The sequence below is a fragment of the Phoca vitulina genome, unplaced genomic scaffold (assembly GCF_004348235.1).
Source record: "Phoca vitulina isolate PV1807 unplaced genomic scaffold, GSC_HSeal_1.0 scaffold2, whole genome shotgun sequence".
NCBI lineage: Eukaryota > Metazoa > Chordata > Mammalia > Carnivora > Phocidae > Phoca > Phoca vitulina.
The window spans coordinates 23,019,392-23,044,044 of record NW_022589705.1 but is presented as its reverse complement, the minus strand read 5'-3'; the positions used below and the strand labels follow the sequence as shown (position 1 = coordinate 23,044,044).

At 44.0% G+C, this 24,653-nt stretch overlaps 1 protein-coding gene across 1 annotated transcript in view; it reads left to right on the top strand.

Annotated features, from left to right (window-relative positions):
- Positions 1-24,653, top strand: part of SLC44A3 (solute carrier family 44 member 3) — a 99,529-nt gene that overhangs the window by 56,239 nt on the left and 18,637 nt on the right. The window contains exons 11-12 of the mRNA XM_032423217.1: positions 2,366-2,522; positions 5,368-5,451. Of these exons, the coding sequence (XP_032279108.1) occupies positions 2,366-2,522; positions 5,368-5,451 (241 nt within the window). The remainder of the gene's footprint in view (positions 1-2,365; positions 2,523-5,367; positions 5,452-24,653) is intronic.

Genomic DNA, 24,653 nt, shown 5'->3' with positions numbered 1-24,653 from the left:
CTGGACACCATCCCTCCCGTTCAGGTTGGTCCTTGTCTAGGAGCCTCGGCACACGGTTACTTCTAATACTGTTGAAGAGTCCTCAGCACTGGGCCAGATCTCACTGGAGTGACCCTTGCCTCTAGGACCCTGAAGTTGCTTGCTCTGCCTGATGCCGTGTTGTCCGCAGGACGAGTGGTCACCGCACAGCCCTAGTGTGCCATGACCCAAAGCCACCACAGGACTCGGATGGAGGGGACGGTTAGAGCCTCTGTTGAGCGCCTTGAGTTGCTGTGGTGTCCCGGGGCTCCGGCTCCCACAGGACAGCCGCAAGTTTAAAAGGAGGGGGAAGCTGGGCCCAGGCTGTGGGGAGCACATGCTAGGGTCACCTGCTGTCTCACACTATCCAGGTCTTCCTTATGCCGCCCCCACAGAAGCAGGGTGGAAGGTGCTGCACACGCAGTGAGCCCTAGGGACAGAGGGCAGGCCTGACGGGAGGCCCCAGCTTCCTCAGCTCCTCACTGGGGTGCCCCGCACGCCTGGCGCTGCATTGTCATCCCGCAAGCCGGTTCTCAAAGGACGATGAAATCCAGTGAGGAGGAGTATTTTAAGCTTCATCGGATATAATCAGATCCTCTTCCTGAGGGCGGGTTCTGCTGCTCGTGAAGGAGACAGAGATGAAGGTCGTGGCCACAAACACAGCAGGGGAGGCAGGGCAGGACGATGTTACCTTTGACCACAGAGAAAGGTCTGAGAAGAGAAGGTGGAGGCCTCAAAGACACTCCACTCATTTACCCCTTTTCTGTAGGGTGGTTTCTAGTGGGGGGCTGGGGTGGGTATTGAACGACTCCTGACTGCACGAGCTGGCCTGAGTTGGAAGGACCTTTTTAACTTTCTCTCTCGTCACGTGAGAAGCCAGCTCCTGGAACTAATGCATCTTCTTCCACCCAAGCCCTGGAGAGGCTGGAGTCACAGCCAGGATGTGTCACGGGTTAATCCCCTCCCAGCAAAACCTTCTCAGAAAGATGAGGCGCAAGCCCAGACTTCAAAACCTGGAGCACCGGACTCCAGGGCCCCCTTCGCCGTGGCCTGTGAGTCACTTGTTTCCCTACCAGATGGGAAGCAGGTGCTGTCCTCTTTCCCCTGCATCCTCTTGAGCACTGTAATAAGTTCTAAGGCACATAAATCTCCTAAATGGAAAAGTAAACATTCTTCTTTCCTTTAAAAAAAAAAAAAAGCTGAGAAAAGGGAAAAACCATGTCAGATTTTCCTGGCCGGTACTATTCTTCTAGTTTATCAGACCAACATGAATTCATATCAGCAATAGTTTCCCTGGTATTTCCTATTTTCAATAATACTGAATTGAAACACACATCACCCTTTTTGTGGGGCAACAGGATCATGGTTACTCCACTCCCAATAGGACTTTCGGGTTCTCCTTTCCTTCCTGGATGATTTCAGTAACAGCAAAATACAGCCCTTTGCCAACTCTTGAGACCTTTCTGGCTGCATTCCTTTTTTCTCCCTCAGAACCTAGGCTCTTGTCAAAACCTTAATTCATAGTGACTTATTAGCAACCTGAGTGAGTTGTAGAATAATCCATTATGAAGTAAGCAAGCGAGGTGGCTTCTTGGAAAGGGCCTCATTTTCTAGAACTGGCACCAACGGGAATTGAGTCGGTCAGGGGAGGGGTGACACCAGCCCTGCCTCTCTTTTATCTTGCAGGTTTGGGGTAGGGTGAAGGCCATGCCCATTCTGTTCTTTTTTACTTTTTGTTTCCCCCCTGCTGGTGAAACTGGCTTTTCCGTTCTTGGTTGCTGTGTCATGACACGTTCCACAAATGATTCACACTGAAGTGACCTTTAAACAGCAGAGTAGAAATCAGCTGGATTTTAGGAGACTTGAGCTGTGTAGAAGCTGGAACTTTCTGTCCCTTTAATCAAGCTGGAGCTCACTGGTGTCCCTGTGGCTGCCCTTCCTGGTCACCTGATTTGGTGGTGATTTTAATCACCAAGCTAATGCTGGCAATATTTACATATGTAATGTAGACCTTGGAAATGATTATATAATTAAACTTCTGAAAGTAAAAATGAGATTAAGAGAAAACTTACAGGATTGGGGGAGGGGGGAGGCATGGTAAAGAGGGAAGCTTGTTTATTTTCGTTCCTCAGTGTTTTTTTTAATTTTCCGTTCTGTTTGTTTGTAGCATTGAATGCCATGAAAGGAGTTAGTCCAAGAAATAATTTAACCTTAGCTACCAATGAGTATAAAAGCTTTGCCAAATTGCATTGCTGCTTTATAAATGTTAGCACCGTTGATGATTTGAACCGGAGAGAAGTTTTAAATGGTGTTTTTTAAATGCTATCTTTTTCCCCCCTATTCCCAGAAATAAAAATGACCCTCCTGATCGCCCAATCCTTTGGTCTCTCTCCATTCTTTTCTGCTACCATCAAGGAACAGCCATAAAAGGGTCATTTTTAATCACTGTGATGAGGATTCCGAGAACCATTCTCATGTACATTTCCAACGCTCTGAAAGGGAAGGTAAGGCAGCTCCTTAGTGCACATGGCAGAGGGTGTTGAAGGGGCAGAAAAGATAATGACTGGACAGCTGCCACAGGTCCCAGGACAGGAGTGTGGACCCGTGACACTGGCCATTCCCAAGCCTCAGTGTTCTTCAGATCCCACCCCCCACCCCCACCCCAGCAACCTTTTTGTCCCTAGCCTGTTTTGTTTATGGTTTTGTTTGTTGGGTTTTTTGTTGTTGTTTTGTTGTTTGGGGTTTTGGGGTTTGTTTTTTTGACCACAAGGTGGTGGAGGTGGGGTGGGGAGGGAGTAGTTCTAAGTTAGCTGGTTTTCCTTCTCATTTAAATGCTGAACAAATGGAAGGAATTTTTCAGATAAAACCTTTAACAAGTTTTTGTAGACATTTATCCTGCTTTTTTTTTTAAGTAAGAAAATATACTACAAGATTTTTTTTTTTTTTTTTTAATTTTATTTATTTATTTGACAGAGAGAGAGAGAGACAGTGAGAGAGAGAACACAAGCAGGGGGAGTGGGAGAGGGAGAAGCAGGCTTCCCGCCGAGCAGGGAGCCCGATGCGGGGCTCGATCCCAGAACTCTGGGATCATGACCTGAGCCGAAGGCAGACGCTTAACGACTGAGCCACCCAGGCGCCCCAAGATTTTTTTTTTAAGTAAGAAAATATGCTACAAGATAGGAATAATATTTGTTTCTGTTTTAATGCTAATATATTCCTTCCTTTTCTGTTTCCTAGAGGGTGCCATGGGAAGTGACTGGTGTGTGTGTGGGGGGGAGTTTTAATAAGTGAGTGTGAGAGAGAATGTGTGTGTGTGTGTGTGTGCACGCGTGCATGCACATGTGTGTATGTGAGAGAGGGTGTGTGTGTGTGTGTGTGTGTGTGAGAGAGAGACAGACAGCCAGAGAAAATGTGCTTAAGAGTGAGAAATGGATAAGCTGACCTAAATCTCAGCTCAAAGACAGAAAACTGTAGGGCTTTTGTGCCTGGGGGTTTTTCTCCTCCCTGGTTTTTATTTCCATGCACATTTGGTTATAAATGCCAGTGGAAACCAGAACACCAGGAAAACAGCTGTTCTCATGGTATTTCTGGCCTGCCAAACAAGGGAAGGTTGGACTTTTCCCAACTTTTCTGTTCTCACACGATGTTAATCCCTCCCCCCATCCCCACCTCCGTGCTTGTGACTTGATCAGAGTTTCACAAGTTTACCTGTTTCCAACCTTGTGTCCTTAGTAAATTGGGGAAATTCTACACATGGATTTATTCCTATATTTTAAATTGTTTGATATTTTTTAAGTCTGTAATCAAGACTTAAGATTAGTATATGAATTCGGAATAATGGATTGAATTTCACATAAAATTATCTAGCTTCCTTATCATGAAATACATGCTGAGCGGTTCCCCTGAGCATAGAGTATTTTCTTCTATTTCTATAGAAAGATTGCATTGTAGATACTAATTACGTGTCCACGTTAAAAAAGAATCAAGTTTGACTTTTTTGGAAATAAATCCTATGGTGAGATTTTCAGGGCTAAATTTCAAGTGATAAAAATATACGTGCATTTCGGTGACTTGAAGAGGCATCCCAATTCCAAGCCAAATCTAGTTCCTCTGGCTCCTGCATTTTGCAATTGATCCTTCAATTTCAAGAAGGATTTTTTTGAAGATCAGAACAGATTTCTATTTTACATATATTCATTATATGCATTAGCAATAGATAATCACAAATTAATGAGCAGTAGGGGACCTTGCCATCCTTCCGAGAGCTAGGCACCTTGAACTCTGGGCCAGCAGCCTTCCATAAATCTAAAAGAGAAGTCAGTGGGTTGGTCTCTCTGGCAGAAGTCTAAAAGGTTATTTATCACTCCTGAGATCCCAGAAGAATCAAGGGGCCAGACTCCCCTTTAATGATCTCACTACTGGAGAAATGTGTCCTTTCTTCAGTTAAAAAGACACGGTTTTCCCCATACTGTGTCTACAACTTAAACACTTCACACTGCCACCGTGTGATCTTTCCTTATGTGAAATGGCTCATTCACAACCATAGCCAGGCTGAAAAGTATCCAGATAAAGTTTCATCCAATTGAGTTAACAGTGGGACAAGAAAATGTCCATATAAGGCTGAGTTACTTCTGGGGTCCTCAGAGAGGACTATTTCAGGATTGTTTACAGGGATTTTTTTTTTTTAACCTCTGGGCAGTCCGTAGGACACATCCAATCACCCCTCCTCCAAGAGTTTTATTAAATTATTCATTCTTGAGCTATGCCTAGGTCCAAATTATATTTCAAAGGACTGATTTGTCCCTTGAAATTTAGCCCTGAAAATCTCAGTATGGGATTTTTTTTTTTTTTTTGCAAAAAAAGTTAAACTTGATTCTTCTTTTTATATGGGCACATAATTAGTACCTACAATGCATTATTTGTTTCACTGTGATTTGGGATGTGGATTTTTCAAGAATACAAACTGGTTTGAAAAAACAAATTTTATCATTGACGACACTTAGGGGAAGATGGAAAGAGATTTTTTTTTTTTTTAACTAGAACCAGAAAGCCTAGTTTACCTTTGCTAGTAAATATGGACTATAACCCATTTCCCTTTTGGCTGAGGGCAACAGCAATCATCACAAGGTAAGCCCACAGGAGAGAAACTTCACTCCTCAGGGAGTTATTACCATAATAATGGTAATAATTCGTAGTAGTAGCAGCACCTGCAGAATAGAAGGACATCTCCCACGCGTGCTTCCCCAGGTGCATGAATCTCCAAGTTAGGAATGTACTATGTGTCTACCTGCTTCCTTCTTTCCTGTGTTTCTGACTCTGTTCCTTTGGTTCTGACCCCGATCCTGGCAGCATGGCGCATGGTCCAGGTGCATGTTCAGATGCTGCTTCTGCTGTTTCTGGTGTCTTGACAAATGGCTGCGCCAGTTCAACCAGGTACGTCTCCTACCGTGTGCCCCAGGGACACACAGAGGGGGCCCTCCAGTGGGCTCCATCTCTTAGGTCAGGGGTCAGCAAATTTTTCTGTGCAAGGCCAGACTGTATGAATATTTTAGGCATTGGGGCCATTCAGTCTCAGCTCTGCCATCCTAGTAGGAAGGCAGCCACAGACAAAATGCAAATGAAGGGGCATGACTGCATTCCAAAAACCTTTATTTATGGACACCGAAATGGGAATTTCATGTAATGTTCACCTGTCAAGAAATGTTCTTCTTCTTTTGATTTTTTTTTTCCAACAGCTTAAAAATGTGAAAGTTATTCTTAGCTTTGATCAGAGGAAAGCAGGCTGTCTGATGGATCTGGCTTCTGGGCTGTAGATTATATAGGTCATCAAAGCCATTCGTCCAATTCTGAAAGAAATGTGTTTCCCTTCTCAGAAATAAAAAGGGGAGGAGTCTAGAAATTCCAGCATAATGAGTATGTGTCAACTGAGAGCTAATTGTCAATGTCTTCTTCAAGAACTATAATTTTCCTGAAATACAAAAAGAATTGCCTCTCTGATTTTTATATATTTCACCAGCTCTTCCCTTTCAAGCTATAAATATTCCTTTAAAAATCAGAAAAAAAATTATATACTGCAATTGTTTGAATTTCAGATTTTTTTCTCGCGTCTTTCAAATTGATGGACATTTAAATATATGTTACATTTTTCTGTAGATAATTTAGGAAATTAATAGCCCTTAGTCAAACTTACACAAAGCAGTATTTTTCTTTTTTTTTTTTTTAAGATTTTATTTATTTATTTGACAGAAAGAGACACAGCGAGAGACGGAACACAAGCAGGGGGAGTGGGAGAGGGAGAAGCAGGCTTCCTGCGGAGCCAGGATCATGACCCAGCCGAAGGCAGACGCTTAACCATCTGAGCCACCCAGGCGCCCAGCAAAGTATTTCTTATTATTGCCCCTCTTCCTAATAAATATACAAGCAAAAGTAAAGGGACTAATTAGGCCATCCATGTTTAACATCTTATTATAAGTGGTATTAAGAATACCTTTCATTGTTCAGGGGAAAATGTAGTCTTAGAGTGTAAAGCTCTACTTTTGAGGCTCTTAAGAATCTTGGAGTTCATTTTAGAGTGTATTTAGTTTTCATTCGGTTTGCTTTAAGCCATCGTGTATAAAGCACAGTAAAATACCATAGTACCTAGGGTGCCTGGGAGGCTCAGGTGGTTAAGCGTCTGCCTTCGGCTCAGGTCATGATCCCAGGGTCCTGGGATCGAGCCCCGCATCGGGCTCCCTGCTCAGTGGGGAGCCTGCTTCTCCCTCTCCCTCTGCTGCTCCCCCTGCTTGTGCTCTCTTGCTCTCTCTCTCTCAAATAAATAAATAAAATTTTTTAAAAATACTATAGCATCTTTCAGAGTGGTGAGTCGTATAGCAAGCGAAGCCAGACCTTATGAATGTCTTGTCACGGATGTGATATCCAGCTTCTCTCTTCCTAGCACTGTGTGCACATATCCAGACACCAACTTATTCTGCAAAGATTTTGAGATGCATTACAAAAATATACTATGATAAAATATATATATCCATGAAAATCAAGGCCAAGAAACATAGATAAACTAAAAAGACAAAAGCAATGGGACCGTCTTTATGCAGGTGTGTTGGCCACACGGTCCCAGGTCCCTAAAGTTGGTTTGCCAGCCCCGCTTGCTGTCTCTGTCGCTCCTTCACTCATGGAAGCGTGGGGGCTCCCTGTGGATGCTGCGGGAACCACCCTGTCAGGAGAGGAGAGCAGGGGTGAGGAGGCAGAAGTGTGGGCTCTGGCCCCGTGCCTCCACCACCTCACCCTGCCTTCGACACAGAGCAGCGCCACTCCAGTCGGAGTTGGGAGTGGGATTCCACCACAGGTTTCATTTGAAGACAGGGCTGGGCTGCCAAACCATATTTGTTAGCCACTGTCCTGTACCATGTTTATGCTTCTTTCCTCTGCCTTGTTATCCTAAGGGACACGTTTTCTGCACTCTGAAATTTCACCACCTCGTATGCACCCACTCCCCTTTCCCTTGGGAGTTCAGTTTCAGAGATTCTAAGTAGCATTGGTATTAGCCGCACCTTAATTAGCATTATAAAGGCAAAGGACTCTATACCAGAAGTACAGGGAGAGTGACCGTCCCTGACTCACAAAAAGGCTCAGCTAGCTGAATGCAGCTCACGGTGCGTCAGCCTAGGTCCTCCAAATTCCCATCACGGGGCTGGTGCCGTAGGCCTCGGCCTAAACCAGCCGTCAGAGGTCTTTCACCTGGGGTGGCTCCCACAGGACCAGGCCGTGCGGGTAACACGGGCACTGCTGGGAGGCCCGAGGGTTAGGAGAGGGAGAAAGAGGGGGAAGCACGGAGAAGGAAGAGAAAAAAAATGATGGGAATACTGATAGGGCGGAAACAGTCCCCTCTAGTCTAGATCAATTACTGGAAAACAGTGAAATAAAGATTTTAAGAATAAAGATAATCACCGTATCATGGTGGTCAGAGCTGTTGTTGATCTGATTCGGCAGAAGACAAAGGGAAGGGAGCCTAAAGTGAGAAGGAATTTAGATTAGCCTTTTGAAAAATCTCCTGGCACAGTCATGAGTTACTGGGGGGGGAGATTTCTCTGGAAATCTGATCTAAAAGCGCTGAGGCCTATTTTATTGGCCTTGTTTGGTGCAATCGGAGCTGAGAACTGCTAAAAGAGAATGAGACCCATTTGTTACCATCAGAACCCAGATGCTCTTCTTTTCTTAACATCAAGGAGCTGGTTGTGCTTCACCACCACTGCTTAAAAGCCCGGCGCATCTGCCCTGGCCCCGGGGGGCAGGCAGGTGGTACTGCTGCATTTTATAGACACCCCGCCTAAGGCCGCGCAGTAACTCACTTGGAGACTGGGAGACCAAGCCCCGCGCATTATGTCTCATTACTTGTCTGTCCACCATGCAGACCAAATATGCGTATACCTGAAAAAATGACCCGGGTACACCTCCCACATTTATTTATCCAACACCTATGTGCTTGTTTATACTGTATTTGAACCATCTGAACCCGGGCATCGAGGGGAAGGGGACTGTGGTCACAGAGCCAATACACAGCGAGCTGACAAGCTAGCCCGCGAAATGGGGGAACAGTAGGAGGCATCTGTGGGAGACATTTCTGTAACAGTGCGGAGAGGTGCACGTCTGGGTGCTGGAACGGGGAACACGGAAGTTCGGAAAGGGGAATCTTGGTGATGAGGAGAGGGTTCATGGAAGACCTTGCATTTGTCCTGGAGCAGAGAGCACCCGCTGGAGGTCACCAGCTGATAAGGACAGCGGGAGCCCTGGGCTTTCTAGCACTCACTGTGTGGTCAGCTGTATGCTGAGCACTTTCCCTGCCTTCGTATCAGTTGTTCGTTTTCCCCACAGCCCTATGAGATCGTATCTCCGATTTATAGATGAGGCTTGAGAGAGCACATAGCTAGTAGCAGAACTAGGATTTGAATCCGTATGGATTTCGCCTCCGGGACCCAAGCCCTTCACCAGTATGCGTCGTTAAACTAGGGGAGAGGGAGGCATAAGTACTCTCTGTGGTAGATCTCCCACAGGGGCCAGGCCCGGCAGATGGGTCACAGTTGAGCACACGCTTTTACGGGGCAGATTTTTGTGGAGGAGGACAGGAAAGGTGTAGGGGCATTGAAAAGGGTGGAGGATGAATCATGCAATGATAGATCCAGAAAAGTCTTGTCAGGGGGTCAGGGCCCACCTTCTCCCCTCAGGCAAGTCAGTGTCAAAGCTTCTGGGAGGCTGGGCTGGCTGTTCTCAGAGCTTTTCAGTCAGAGAGATCCCGTAGCCTCCCCCTCCCGCCCAGCACGTCCCAGGAGCCTGACTGAGAAGTTCCCCTGTGGGGCTCTGCAGGCTAGCGCAATGGCAGGAACGACACACCTCTTATTTCTTAGGGTGTCCCCACACAGTTCCTCATGGAAATGTCTCCCGAAGCGCACATCTCTTGTCCATTGATGACACAGATGTCTATCCTAACTCTGATGTTAGTTTTAGATCAGTGTTCCTCTAAGTTTGAAACCCACTGGTAGGCCACAAGACTCTTCCTGATGGCTCCCAACTGATCTGAACGTTCCAGAATGTTCTTTCTTCAATTCTCATAGGCAAATGGCAAAATTGCCTGGGTTTTCATTTTCGCCTATAAGCAAGAGCTATTAACTAATCAGTAAAGTACATAGTGTGTTAGTAAAGCTTACTAAAATGTGCTATTTATGAACTAAAAGTGGTGTTTTACTTGGTTTCCTGAGGACTCAAATTCATTACTCTGTCAAGACGTCAGGCCACCACGACTATGCCTGGCAACGCTGCAAAGCTTGTGAATGTGCACAGAGTTGGGCTTAGCAAACTGGGGAAAGGACACTTTGCTGTGGGCGTACCACCAGCATTGCTTCGGGTTGGCTCTGTTGTTCAATTGCAGTTATTCTTGTCCTAATTAACGTTTTACTTCTGTTGACTATTTGGCTCTTGTTTAATTCCTTGTCTTTTTAATCCTGTTGAGCATCGCATTCCTCTCCAATCCTTTGTTCTTGCGGCAGAAGTGGGGATGGGCGTGGGAAGAGAGCTATGGGCTGAGGGCAAACGCGTTGAGAATGACTGTTTGCGCTCCAGCCTCCTGGGAGGAGTTCCTCGGTAAAGCCGGCCCTAGTCAGTCAGATGCAGCCCTAGCTGGCTCCTGCCTACTTCCTGGCACTGCGGAGAATCCCTCCACCTTACTGGGCTCCTGCAGAATGAGAATGCGGCTTTCAGACCCCTGTGGTGCCCAGCTGAGGGGTGGGCCCCGCCGAGGCCAGAGTGGGGAGAGTGTGAACTGCGTGTTTTTCTGGCTTTTTTCACACCGTACTTCTTATCCATGCTGAGGACTTGCCCTGGGATCACAAAGAACTGCGAGCGATGGCTTATGTTGCCCAGATCTCCAGCCCCTGAGTTTTGTGTGTGCAGGGACCATGTAGCTGCTTCCCTCCTCCACCGTGGGCATCTCTTCCCCATGCCCTGCTCAGCCACTGGAGGAGAAGACAAGACGACTCATGTCTGCCTTCATGCAGGCCATAAAGCTACCAGCCTGCGGTCCTTTGGCATCTGTTGGGTGTGAGAAACAAAGTTGATCAGAAATGGCCGTAGCTTCCTGTCTTCCTAACAGATATACTGCTCAGAAAGGCCCCAGATGATCTTGTCCAGTCCAAGGCAGAGAAAAACTCGCTGATGCCTGGAAAACACAACCACCCCTCCCCTCCCTACTTCATAACCCACCCCCATCACCCACACCGCCTGCCAGTCCCTTTTTTTCAGCGCACATAATGTTGGTATCTGTCTTCCAAGCCTTTGTGGCAGGCTCGATTTTGTAATATCTCAAAGCCTTCTCTCCCCACTGCCGGCTTTCCTTGCAGTTAGCTCGGTTTCAATGATCCTCTTTCTCATCATCTCATCAATAGCAAAGGCACTCGGTGACCTCTCTATGTCTGGTTTTGGTTCATCCCAAGCCAACTGGCAGAGCTCCAGTGACTTCTCTTCTCTCCCCAGGGCAGCATGTACAAATCAGGAAGAAAAAAAAAAGGAATGAATATTGTGCAACTTCTCTCACTAGATTATGAAAATGAGGGGAAGTCTCCTAAAAGGACACAGTGCTCTCAGTAGCTGACGTTGCCGTAATGGCCTCCTCACAGTCTCTCATGACGGCGGTGGCTCTGGGTCCTGCCACTCCCCAGCTATTCTGGGGGTGGCCAGCTGATGGTGAGGGCCCTGGAGAGGTGCCCCCAAGTGTGCATGTTTCAGGAAGAAGCTAACATGTGTGTCAATATGATAGTTTGCATTAAGGCCCATTTATAGACGATCTAATCCTCACAGCCCAGCTGTTTGGTGGCAGATGCTACTACCCTGGCTTTAGATAGAAAGGAATTGAGACACCTACTCGTCAGGGGCCCCAGACTGTCTGGGGGAAAACTGACTGTATCCTCGTGTTTCCTGGTGCCTGGCTCTGAGCCTGCTGTGCTTAGGGCCATGGCTTTATGTGCTTTCTTGGGAGCAGCCTCTCTGGAGCCCAGCTCCCACCTGCTGTGGGTGTGTTGCAAGGGTCAGGGCCCAGGAGGGTGAGGCCCCCAAGCCCTCTTCCCCAAGTGCGCCTTAGCGGCTTCTCCTCCTTTGGGGGTAAGGCCCAGTGAACAGCTGCCGCCTTGGGTTGGACTCTGAGGTCCTTCCTGACTTGAAATTCTTCTGCCTTCTCAGAGAGGCAGTTAATATCTGTTGAGGGAATGACTGCATCACCATGGGGAAGGGAGGGTCAGTTGTGCACGTGGCCCTCAGCTAATCAGAAAACCCTCCTGAGAGGCAACCAAGTGTCAGGCATTCATGACTTTGACTCTCCATGGTGTGTAACTCCTGAAGACAAGAGTACCCCTGCTTACTGGACGCTTGTGTGTGCGAGGCGCTGTGCTAGCTACACGTATTAACCATCTCCAGACTCACCAATACTCCTGTGAGGACGCTATAATTAGTGTCCTTTTTCCTTTTTTTTTTTTTATACTTAGGTTCAGAGAAGTTAAGTAGCAGCCTGCTCTGGAACAGAAGGAAAGTGATAGAGCGGAGTGTTGAAGTTTTTGGAGACCTAATAAATCATTCCTTCTTCCTTGTCCAAGTTCTGAGCAACCGAGAGACCTCAGAGTCAAGCAGATAAAGACTAAACCTTGAGGGGGGCCTGGCTGGCTCAGTTGGAGGAGCATGTGACTCTTGATCTCGGGGTTGTGAGTCTGAGCCCCATGTTGGGTGTAGAGATTACTTAAAAGTAAAGTCTTTAAAAAATGTGTTAAGGGGCGCCTGCGTGGCTCAGCTGGTTAAGTGTTTACCTTCGGCTCAGGTCATGGTCCCGGGGTCCTGGAATCGAGCCCCGAATCGGGCTCCCTGCTCAGTGGGGAGCCTGCTTCTCCCTCTACCTCTGCCTGCCGCTCCCCCTGCTTGTGTTCTCTCTCTCTCTCTCTCTCTCTCTCAGTCAAATAAACAAAAATCTTTAAAAAAAAAAGTGTTAAGGGGCGCCTGGGTGGCTCTATCGGTTGCGTGTCCAACTCTTGGTTTGGGCTCAGGTCTTGATCTCAGGGCCCTAGAATCGAGTCCCGTGTCGGGCTCTGTGCTCAGCACGAAGTCTGCTTGTCTCTCTCCCTCTCTGCCCCTGGCCCTGTTCACACATACATTCTCTCTCTCTCTCTCTCTCTCTCTCTCTCTCAAATAAGTAAATAAATAAGTAAATAAATAAAAATCTTTTAAAAATAAAAAAATTTTTTTTAAATGTGTTAAAACATTTTTAAAAAATCACCTTGAGTACCTAAGCAACATGTCAGAAAATGCAATATAGGAACCGCTTATTAATGGTTCATTCCTGAAACGGACAGACCAGCTCACCCTGTCCCAGGCCCAGCCAACAGCATAGACTTGCCTCTGGGGTCTCTCCTGTAAGCTTACTGCCTAGTGATTAATGGTTTAAGTCCCCAGCTTCCTTCTCTAAGCCTCTTCTCTTCTCCTTACACTTTAGCTCTCCCTTTTTTCTAGAAGACATTTACCCACATCTTTTTTTTTTTTTAAGATTTATTAATTTATTTTAGAGAGAGAGTGTGTGTTTGTGAGCAGAGGGAGAGGGAGACAAGCAGAGTTCCCGTTCAGCGGGGAACCTGATGCAGGTCTCAATCCCAGGATTCTGAGATCATGACCTGAGCCAAAATCAAGAGTTGGTCGCTTAACCAACTGAGTCACCCAGGCGGCCCAACATTTATCCACATCTTATGAGAACTCCCCTTTCCTCCCCTTTCCCCCCCTCCTTGGATCTGGACCATATACCCATTTCCTAGCAGTTTGATAAAGTGGGAAGAAGGCAGACGGGTCTAGGCTCGAATTATAACTCCTCCGCCTATTGTGTGACATTGGACAAACCCCATATGTAAAGCAAAATTCCTAAGCCTACCTCAGAGGCAGTGAGAGGGTCAGCTAAGCTCATACATATATTATAGGATGCTGTTTGGCTCAGTACATGCTCCATAAGTGTTAGTTTCTTTTGGGAGGGGAAGGAGAGGGTTTAGTTGCTTTCGTTTATTCATTCATTCATTCACCAAATATTGGAAGTCTACCATGTAGCTAGACAAGTTTGGTACAACAATGCTCATCCCCCAGGATTATTATAGGTAATTAAATAGATAATGTTTGCAGAGCTCTTGGTGTTGTGCCTGGCATGTGGAGGTATGTACCAAATAAATGGAAGTCATTATCATGATCACCAGCCCACTAAGTGATGAGCACTGATTCTTTCCTATGCACTTAGGGTCATGCTGAGCTCCTGGGATTATTCATGAAGCCTGCTCAGTTATAAGTGTATCCACATCCATAGGGAAGTCCTCAGATTACACCTTTCTCTTCCCAGGACCACTGCGCTAATGACTTGTTGGGGGCAGTTAAACTGCTAAGAGGGGCCCTTCCGGTCCCCCTAGTCCAGGATAATGCCCAGGTTTTCCCCTCACGAAGGGTGATGGTGAGGGAAAGTCTGCATTCAAATCTAAACCCATGACCAGGAGACAAGAAATGACTGTGGCCTGAGGTTGAGGAAACATGCCCTGCACAGCAATCCATTTGGCCCCTCTCTTCATCTAACGCTCGTTTTCTTCTTTACTCCCATTTTTCAGCAGTCCTGGGCGGTTGTGTCACTGGCTATCAAGGGCAACTGGGGCTTTCTCCAACACTGGTTTAAAGGTCATCTGTTGCAAGGAACCACCATTTGCTTTACTCTTAAGACTCTGTTCACAAGTCTGAGCATCCTGTAGAACATGAAGCAACCCCTTAATGCTCTTTGTGCCTTCTCATCACAGCATGCTCTAGCTACATTGGAAATATCCTGAGGGAGATTACCTGTGTTTTTAACTTTGGTCTGTGAAAACTACCTTTGAAGTTCGTAAAATCTAATTTCCTCATAAATAAGGAAGCAGGTGACACATGAAAACACTGCTCTGATGAACAGTATTCTATGTGGGGCTGTGGCAGCTGCAGAGGGACTCCTGTGTCCTTCCCGTCCGCAGGCTCGTGTCTGCTGTGGGCGCCATGCTTGCTGGGCCACTGAGGCTGGGTTTGCCATCATCTGTGATTCCCGTCAGGGTGGGGGCTGGGTTGGGGGAGGTAGTTCAGAATGGAAGATGGAACTCTCACAGTCCAAGTTTTCAGCATTACCCTAAATGCTTAAGAAATGTAAATGTTATTTAACCCACCCCCCCATAGGTGATGGGGATTAAGGAGCACACGTGTGATGAGCACCAGGTATCGTATGAAAGTGTTAAATCACTGTATTATACACCTGAAACTAATATTACACTGTATGTTAACTGGAGTTTAAGTAAAAACTTAAAAAAAATGTAAAGATTATAGATTAGTTTCAACATTTCCCAAATTCATTTAGTGTGGGAAATGAAATTAAACCATTAAGTAGCTCCTATCCCAAATCTAATCTTTCCCGTGATGGAAAGGAGATTTCTTCATGTCATTTCTCTCTATCTGGGACTGCTTCTGGAACAGTTATTGTCTGAGGGCTCCAAATGCCCACCTCTGAACCCCTGCCTTCCCCTCCTCTCTTCCATACCCTTCTAAGCAAGACAGTGACTGGGAGGACATTCCTCAGCTGTCTCCCCCAATTGTCTTTGTCCTAGACATGGAGACTGGTTGGGAGGAAGAAGTGATTGGTGGCCAGGGACTAAAGGATGCATTCATAGACTAAAACCTGAAAGGTGTGAGGAAATAAAAGCCACTTCAATCCCCCAGTCACTAACTCAAGTTCTGCTACAAGTTGGAATCTCATGGTGCTCTGGCTACCGACCTCTGCATGTCATCTTGGACTGACTTCCACATAGGTGTGAATCTGTCACAAACTCAGATGTGCAGGGAATACTGTATCATGTTTCTCAACCTAATTGCTGACTTGGAGCTCCCATTACACTGGGCTGGCAGTAAATTTCAGCTGTTATTCTTGGGCTTATAGGAGATTTCAGGTGTCCCCAAGCATTAGTACACACAGGTTGCCCTTGAGACATCCCCCTTTCCTGTTCATGGCATCCCATCTTCAGGCTTTACTTGGGAAGCAGGAATCTTTTACAAGGCCCCTCATGGTCTTGTCTGCCTGGATGTGCACTGGTTAGTTAACCAACCCTCCTGCTTCGTCTGGGATGTTCTGGTTTTAGCACTGAAAGCCCTATGTCTCTGGAATCCCCTCACTCCCAGCAAACCCACGCCCTCCGAGTGGGCACTTCCCTTTAGAGTCTTGCCACTTCTCGGTGCTCTGCTAAAAAAAAAAGGAGACCTGGACCCGTGATCAGACCCACAGATCTCTTCCCTCCCTCCTTCAGCCCAGGGGAGTCTCACTATCTAATCTAGGGGTGGAGGAAGGCCTACATGCTCACCTCCTACTCTGAGACATTTGGTTCACACTGAGAATCCCCTTCCTTCACCTTCTCCACTGGTAGGTAAGAGCTTAAAGAGCTTAAAATTTTGGAAAGCAAAAGCTAATGCAGACTGGGTGTCTTCCTGCCCCCACCCCTCAAGAGCCCCCAACCTCACCTCAGGGAATGAGCACAGAGCCTGAGTCCTCCTTGAGTGGGGAATGTGAAGGAGGGGAAAAGTAGAAAGTACCCAGGGAAAAGAAACAGAGGTCAAGAGAGCAGAAGAAGTCATCACACATTGATCTGGGGTAGCTGGGTAGTCCTTCCATTCACAGTCTCATCTCTATAGATGGTTGAGAAACAAGGGCTGTGAAAACTAGGAGCAGAAGCAATTAAGGGAATTTGGTTCAATTCGATTCCTTATCTAGGTGGGGCTAGGCAGTTCCTAAAAGTTTTGGCAAGTGGATCAAGGCTTTGACAGTTCTTCAAGTGGGTTCATCTTCCCCCTCCTTCCGCCTTTTACAGAATGCCTCAGTTGGCGTCGGGGTGGGGCAGCAAGGAGCGTTTGCTAGACTAGCATTCATCCAGGCAGTGGGACAGCTGAGGCCAAATGCCTTTCTCAGGATGCGGCACAGTGGGGGCAGGGAGGGGCGCTCTGGGCCTGCCTGCTGGGCCCACGTCCTGCCTCCATCAAGGTGGCAGCAAAGAAACTTGGTGAGGTCCCAAGAACACGAGGCTGCTGACATGGCTCGGTGCCCTGTCCCCAGCCCTGACCTTGTCTGTGGATGGAAGCATGATTGAAGGTGAGGGCCTGAACTTTCTCAGCACCAGCCCTGGCTTCGTGCCATTTCATGCAGCTTCTAGCATCTGCTAAGAGGAGCAGGGAGGGAATAAAGAAAACAGAAACACAAGCTTGAAAGAGCTACCCTTTCTCGTTAGAGCTGCACTACCACACCTTGGACTGACTTCCAGGGAAACTTCTCTCCGAGAAGAGCCTGTGGATGGAGGAGGCTAGAGTAGAAGGTCTGATAGTCTTTTGAAGCTTCAAGAAGAAAAGATCTGTTATTATAGTGTCTTTAAGCAAATGCATTTTTCTTACGAGTTTTTTGCTGCGAACTGGGCCAAGTTATGGTACAAACCAATAATCATTCTCCACAGCCCGGCTCTGTGGCAGCAGGCCTTTCTCCTACAGGTCAGTCTTTGCCTCGCCAGCCTGTGTCCACCAAAAACATGTTCATGAAGGGACAGACACGTGACTTAATCTCCCCAGATCGCTTGGTGTATGAAAACGTGTAAACATTCCTTCTGCGCTCCATCCCCTCTTGACGTTTCCACCATCCTGAGCTTCAAATCAGAGATGCCTGACATTCTCTTATGGTTCTGAAGAACCAGCCTCCTAAAGTCTCTAAGTAACAGCCATTTGTTGCATTTTTACAGTATTCCAGGCACCGCGGTAAACAGTTTACAGTTTACAGTTGCAGTCTGGGTTTATCCTCTCGGGGACGCTGCAGATCAGGTGGTGTTACCCCCTTTGTACAAACAAAGAAGCTGAGGCCCAGAGGCGGAAGAGCTTATGGAGGGTGATAGCGCTACTATGTGGTGCTCCGTAGGACCGCAGATCGGTGGTCTTAGAGGCTCCACTGTGCTGCCTGGAGTTCCTTGTCAAGGAGAAGGGTGAGGAGGACCGGAAACTAGGGGTCTTCACTAACCAGGGACAGACCATCTATCTGATAAAGCCTGAAGTCAAAACAACAGAATAGGCCTTTCCCATCTCACGGATCCACAAGTTTCATCTGGCCCTGTGGAAGATCGAGCCTCCCTTCTTCCTTGTCAGTCCCTCTGCTGATGGCACACGGGCCAGAGGAGATGAACAGACGTGAGAGCCCTCTGTGCTGGTAAAGGGCGTCCTGGACCAAGGCAGCACGTCCTTCACGGCCCTGGATCCTGCACGTGCCTTGTCATTTTTAATCAAATTGTTGTGCTGCTGGGTTTTCACTGAAGAGTGCAGAGCTTTGCTCACACGCCCGTGACAGGTCAGGTTCAGCAAGATGCAGTTGCCTCCTTTGGCTTTTTCTGGATTTGTGGGAGGAAGGGGCACTGGCTGTGAACTCCTAATCCATGTTCCATTTTTGTCACCTTTGCCTGGTCACTTAGCATGGTGAGATTTTCTTTTCCTCATCAGTAAAATGAGAGGATTTTCCTGGGTGACATCTGGGGTGCCTTTTAATCCTAACATTCTACCGAAAGAACAAGTGTACCAATCAATTGAGTTTGGGTTTTGTATGAAGAAATATTACTTGGAAAACATTTTTGTTTGCCAAAAGCATCCTCCTTTATCATTCAACGAACGTTAGCTTCACAGAAAGAGCGGGCGGGGGGCGGGGGGGGCTCTGGAAGATCATCTTGGCTGAAGGAACATCATTTGCAATAGAGGGATCAGAAGGGGCCCTGCAGACACTGTGAAGTGCAGAAAAGTAACTAAAATCAGGAGGTGGGAGAAAGTGTGAGGGGACTCTCACCGCCACCCCCCCCTTTTTTTTTTAGAAATTACTCTCTGGGGAGAGAGAATCTCCTTTAAACCTCTATCTTTATTCTTTTTTAAAAATTATTATTGAAGTATAGTTGCCACACAGTGCTACATTAGTTTCAGATACACCGCATAGTGATTCATGTGTGTTGTGCTGTGCTCACAAGCGCGGCTCCCATCTGACACCGGACAACACTATTACATTACCATTGACTCTATTCCCTATGCTGCGCCTTTCATCCCTGTGACTTATTCATTCCCTAACTGAAAGTCTGCACCTCCCACTCCCCCTTACCCACTTTGCCTCCTTCCCCGTCTGGCGACCACCATTTCTCTGTATTTGTGGGTCTGTTTCTGCTTTTTGTTTGTTTTGTTTTTTAGATTCCATATATAAGTGAAATCATATGTATTTGTCTTTCTCTTTGACTTATTATTATTTGGCATAATACCCTCTAGGTCCATCCATGTTGTCACAAATGGCAAGATCTCATTATTTTTTTATAACTGAGTAATATTCTTTATCCATTGATGGGCACTTGGATTGCTTCCATATCTTCATTAATGTAAATAATGCTGCAGTAAACATAGGGTGCATATATCTTTTTGAGTTAGTGTTTTCATTTTCTTTTTTTTAAAGATTTTTTTATTTATTTATTTGAGAGAGAACACAAGCAGGGTTGGGGGGGCAGAGGGAGAGGAAGAAGCAGACTCCCCACTGAGCAGGGAGTCTGACGTAGGGCTCTATCCCAGGACCCTAGGATCATGACCTGAGCTGAAGGCAGACACGCTTAACTGGAGAGTCACCCAGTGTGCCCCTAGTGTTTTCATTTTCTTTAGGTAAATACCTAACAGTGGAATAACTGGATAATGTGATATTCCTATTTTTAATTTTTTGAGGAGCCTCCATACTGTTTTCCACAGTGGCTGCACCAATTTGCATTCCCACCAAGTGTACAAGGGTTCCTTTTTCTTCACATCCTTGCCAACACTTGTTGCTTCTTGTCTTCTTGATCCCAGCCATTCTGATAGGGATGAGGTGGTATCTCATTGTGGTTTTGATTTGCATTTCCCTGATGATGAGTGATGTTGAGCATCTTTTCATATGTCTGTTGGACATCTGGATATCTTTGGAAAAATGTCTTTTCAGGTCCTCTGCCCAATTTTTAATTGAGTGATTTGTTTTTTTAGTGTTGAGTTGTAAAAATTCTTTATATATTTTGGATACTAGCCCTCTCTTGGATATGTCATTTGCAAATATCTTCTCCCATTCAGTAGGTTTCCTTTGATGTTGTTGATGATGATTTCCTTTGCTGTGCAAAAGGTTTTTATTTTGGTGTAATCCCAGTAGTTCATTTTTGCTTTTGTTTCCCTTGCTTCAGGAGACATATCTAGAAACACGTTGCTAAGGCTGATGTCAAAGAGATTACTGCCTACGTTTTCTGCTAGGAATTTTACGGTTTCATGTCTCACATTTAGGTTTTTAATCCATTTTGAGTTTATTTTTGTGTATGATGTAAGAAAGTGGTTCAGTTTCATTCTTTTGTATGTAGCTCTCTAGTTTTCCCAACACCATTTATTGAAGAGACTGTCTTTTCCCCACTAAATATTCTTTGCCTCCTTTGTTGTGGATTAATTGACCATATAAGTGTGGGTTATTTCTAGGCTCTCTATTCTATCCATTGTCTATTTTTATGCCAGTACCATACTGATTTGATTATTATAGCTTTGTAGTGTATCTGGAAATCTAAAATTGTGATACCTCCAGCTTTATTCTTTCTCAAGATTGCTTTGGCCATTTGGGGTCTTTTGTGGTTCCATGGAAATTTTAGATTATTTGTTCTAGTTCTGTGAAAAATACAATTGGTATTTTAATAGGGATCACATTGAATCTGTAGATTGCTTTGGGTAATATGGATATTTTAACAATATTAGTTTTTCCACTCTTTGATTGCGGTATGACTTTCCGTTTGTTTCTGTGTCTTCAATTTCTTTCATTGGTGTTTTATAATTTTCAGAGATCAGGGCTTTCACCTCCTTGACTGAGTTTATTCCTAGATATTTTATTGCTTTTGATGCAAGTGTAAATGGAATTGTTTTCTTAATTTCTCTTTCTGCTACTTTGTTATTAGTATATAGAAGTGCAACAGATTTCTGTATATTTTGTATACTGCAACTTTAGTGAATTTATTTATTCTAGTAGTTTTTTGGTGGTCTTCAGGGTTTTCAATGTTTAGTATGTCATCTGCAAATAGTGACAGTTTTACTTCTTTCTAAAGACAGTGGTCTTCTTTCTTTCTTCCTTCAGCCAATTTGGATGCCTTTTCTTTTTCTTATTTCATTGCTGTGGCTAGGACTTACTTCCCGTACTTTGTTGAAAGAAGTGATGAGAGTGGACATCCTTGTCTTGTTCCTCATCTTAGAGGGAATGCTCTCAGTTTTTCACTATCAAGGATAACATTAGCTGTGGGTTTTCATATATGGCCTTTATTAGGTTAAGGTATGTTTCCTCTAAACCCATTTTTTATCATAAACAGATGTTGAATTTTGTCAAATGCTTTTTCTGCATCTATTGAGTTGATCATATGATTTTTATCCTTCATTTTGTTAATGTGGTGTGTCACGTTGATTGATTTGCAGATATTTGAACCATCTTTACATCCCTGGAATAAATCCCACTTGACTGTGATGAATGATCCTTTTAATATATTGTTGAACGCAGTTTGCTATTATTTTGTTGAGGATTTTGCGTCTATGTTCAACAGGGATATTGGCCTGTGGTTTTCTTTTTTTGTGTGGTGTCTTTGTCTGGTTTGGTACCAGGATAATGCTGGCCTCATAGAATGTATTTGGAGCTTTTCTTCCTCTTCTATTTTTGGAATACTTTGAGAATAGGGATTAACTCATCTTTAAATGCTTGGGAGAATTCACCTATGATTCCATCTGGTCCTCAATTTTTGTTTGGTGGGAGTTTTTTGATTACCATTTCGATTTTGTTTCTAGTAATTAGTCTTTGCAGATTTTGTTTCTTCCTGATTCAGTTTTGGAAGATTGTATGCTTCTAGGAATTTATCCATTTCTTCTAGGTTGTCTAATTTATTGGCATATAATTTTTTACAGTAGTCTCTTATAATCCTTTGTATTTCTGTGGTATCAGTTGTTACTTCTGCTCTCTCATTTCTGATTTTATTTATTTGGGTCCTCTCTCTCTTTTTTGTAATGAGTCTGGCAAAAGGCTTTTTAATTTCATATAACTATTAAAAGAACCAGCTCTTGGTGTCATTGGACTTTTCTATTGTTTTTTTAATCTCTATTTCATTTCTATTTGATCTGATCGTATTATTTCCTTCTTTCTACTAACTTTGGGTTTTATTTGTTCTTTTTATAGTTCCTTTGGGTGTAAGATTTTGTTGTTCTGAGATTTTTCTTGTTTCTTGAGGTAGGCCTGTATCACTATAAATTTCCCTTTTAGAACTGCTTCTCCTGCATCCCAAAGATTTTGGACTGTTGTGTTTTCATTTCCATTTGTCTTTATATATTTTTAAATTTCCTCTTTGATTTCCTCATTGACTCATTAGTTGTTTAGTAGCATGTTGTTTAGCCTCTGTGTGTTTGTGTTTTTTCTTATAATTGATTTCTAATTTCATACTGTTGTGGTCCAAAAAGATGCATGATATAATTTCAGTCTTCTTAAATCTGTTGAGACTGGTTTGGTGGCCTAATGTGTGATCTATCCTGGAGAATGTTCCATGTATACTTGAATATGTATTCTGTTGGTTTTGGATGGAATGTTCTGTATATACCTCTTAAGTCCATCTGGTCTAATGTGTCCTTAAAAGACACTGTTTCCTTAAGGATTTTCTGCCTGGATATCTATCCATTGATGTAGGTGGGTGTTAAAGTCTCTACTATTATTTTATTACTGTCAGTTTCTCCCTTTATGTCTATTAATATCTGCTTTGTTTATCTAGGTGCTCTTACGTTGAGTACATAGATATTCACAATTGTTAAATCCTCCTGTTGGATTGATCCCTTTATCATTATGTAATACCCTTTTTTGTCGCTTGTTACAGCCTTTGTTTTAAAGTCTATTTTATCTGATATAAGTATTGCTACCCTGGCTTTTTTTTTTTTTTTTCCACTTCCATTTGCATGGAGTATCTTTTTCTATCCTTTCACTTTGAGTCTGTATTTATCTTTAGGTTTGAAGTGAGTCTCTTCTACGCAGCATGTAGATGGGTCTCAGTTTTAATTCATTGTGTGCCACCCTATGTCTTCTGATTGGAACATTTAGACCATTTACATTTGAAGTTATTATTGATAGGTGTGTACTTATTGTCATTTTGTTAATTGATTTCTAGTTGTTTTTGTAGTTCTTTTCTGGTTCTTTTTCTCTTGCTCTCTTTTTTTGTGATTGATGACTTTCATTGTGTTATGTTTGGCTTTCTTTCTCTTTATTTTGTGTGTATCTATTATAGGGTTTGTGGTTACCATGAGGTTCATATATAACATCCTAAGTATAAAGCAGTCTATGTTAAGTTGATGGTCACTTAAGTTCACACACATTCTAAAAGAACTTCTTCTTTACTCTCCCTAACCTTTTATGTATATGTTGTTATATTTTACATCTTTTTATTTTGTGAGGCCCCTTAATTTTTTTAGATATAATCGACTTTACTACTTTTGTCGTTTAACCTTCATATTAGCTTTATAAGTGATTCCTGTACTACCTTTACTATATATTTGCTTTTACCAGTGAAATTTTTTCCTTTCATAACTTTCTTCTCCACTTAAAGAAGTTCCTTTAATGTTTCTTGTAAGGCCAGTTTTGTGGTGATGAACTCATTTAACTTTTCTTTGTCTGTGAAACTCTATTTCTCCTTCAATTCTGAATGATAAACTTGCTGGGTAGAGTATTTTGGATTGTAAGTTTTTCCGCTTTCAGCACTTTGAATATATCATGCCACTTTCTTCTGGCCAGCAAGGTTTCTGCTAAAAAAAATCAGCTGTTAGTCTTATGGGGGTCTCCCTTGTATGTTACTAGTTGCTTCTCTCTTGCTGCTTTTAAAATTCTCTCTTTATCCTTAATCTTTGACAATAAATTATGTGTCGTGGTGTGGATCTCCTTGGATTCACCTTGTTTGGCACTCTCTGTACTTCCTGAACTTGGATGTTTGTTTCCTTCCCCAGGTTAGGGAAATACTCAGCCATTATTTCTTCAAGTAAATTTTGTTGTTGTTTTGCTGTTGCTTTGTTTTGTTTTAGGGGGACTGGAGGGGTAGAGGGAAAAGGAGAAAGAGAATCTTAAGCAGACTCCACACTGGAGCCCAACATGGGGCTCAATCTCACAACCCTGAGGTCATGACCTGAGCTGAAATCAAGAGTCAGACACTTAATTGACTGAGCCACCCAGGCACCCCTCAAATAAGTTTTTTGCCCCTTTCTCTCTCTCTTCTCCTTATGGGACCCCTATAATGTTTGTTTACTTGATAGTATCTGGGAGACCCCTCAACCTATTCTCATTTTTTAAATTCTTTTTTCTTTTTGCTGTTCAGCTTGGGTGCTTTCCACTACCCTGTTTTCCAGATCACTGGCCATTCTTTATGCATCTTCTAGTCTACTGTTAATACCCTCTAGTGTGTTTTTTGCTTCAGTTATTTTATTCTTCAACTCTGATGGGTTCTTTTTTATATTTTCCATCTCTTTGTTGAAGTTTTTACTGAGTTCTTCTACTCTTCTTTCCAGGCTGGTGAGCATCTCTATGACCATTACTTTGAACTGTTTATCGGGTAGATTGCTTATCTCCATTTCATTTAGTTCTTTTTCTGAGGTTTTGTCTTTTTCTTTCATTTGGAGCATATTCCTCTGTCTCCTCATTTTGCTTGCCTTTCTGTGTTTGTTTCTGTGAATTAAGCAAAACAGCTACTTCTAAACTTGAAAGAATGCTCTTGTATATGGTCATTCCCGGGGGTCATCCGCCTCATCTTTCACCACCTATGCTGCCTAATTTAAGACACAGTGTTTAAAAAAGTAAGTAATCTCTTAACATTTTTAATAATGATTTTAGAAAGATTTTTTTTAGAAATCGAAGGCTAGTTTGTGAAGATAGATTTGCCTGAAATTCAAATATTCCTTCACTTTCAGTTTAGTTTCATTTTTCTTCTGTTGAAGTCAAATTAACATTAGTATTTTTATTTAAAATAACATAGAGAGGGATG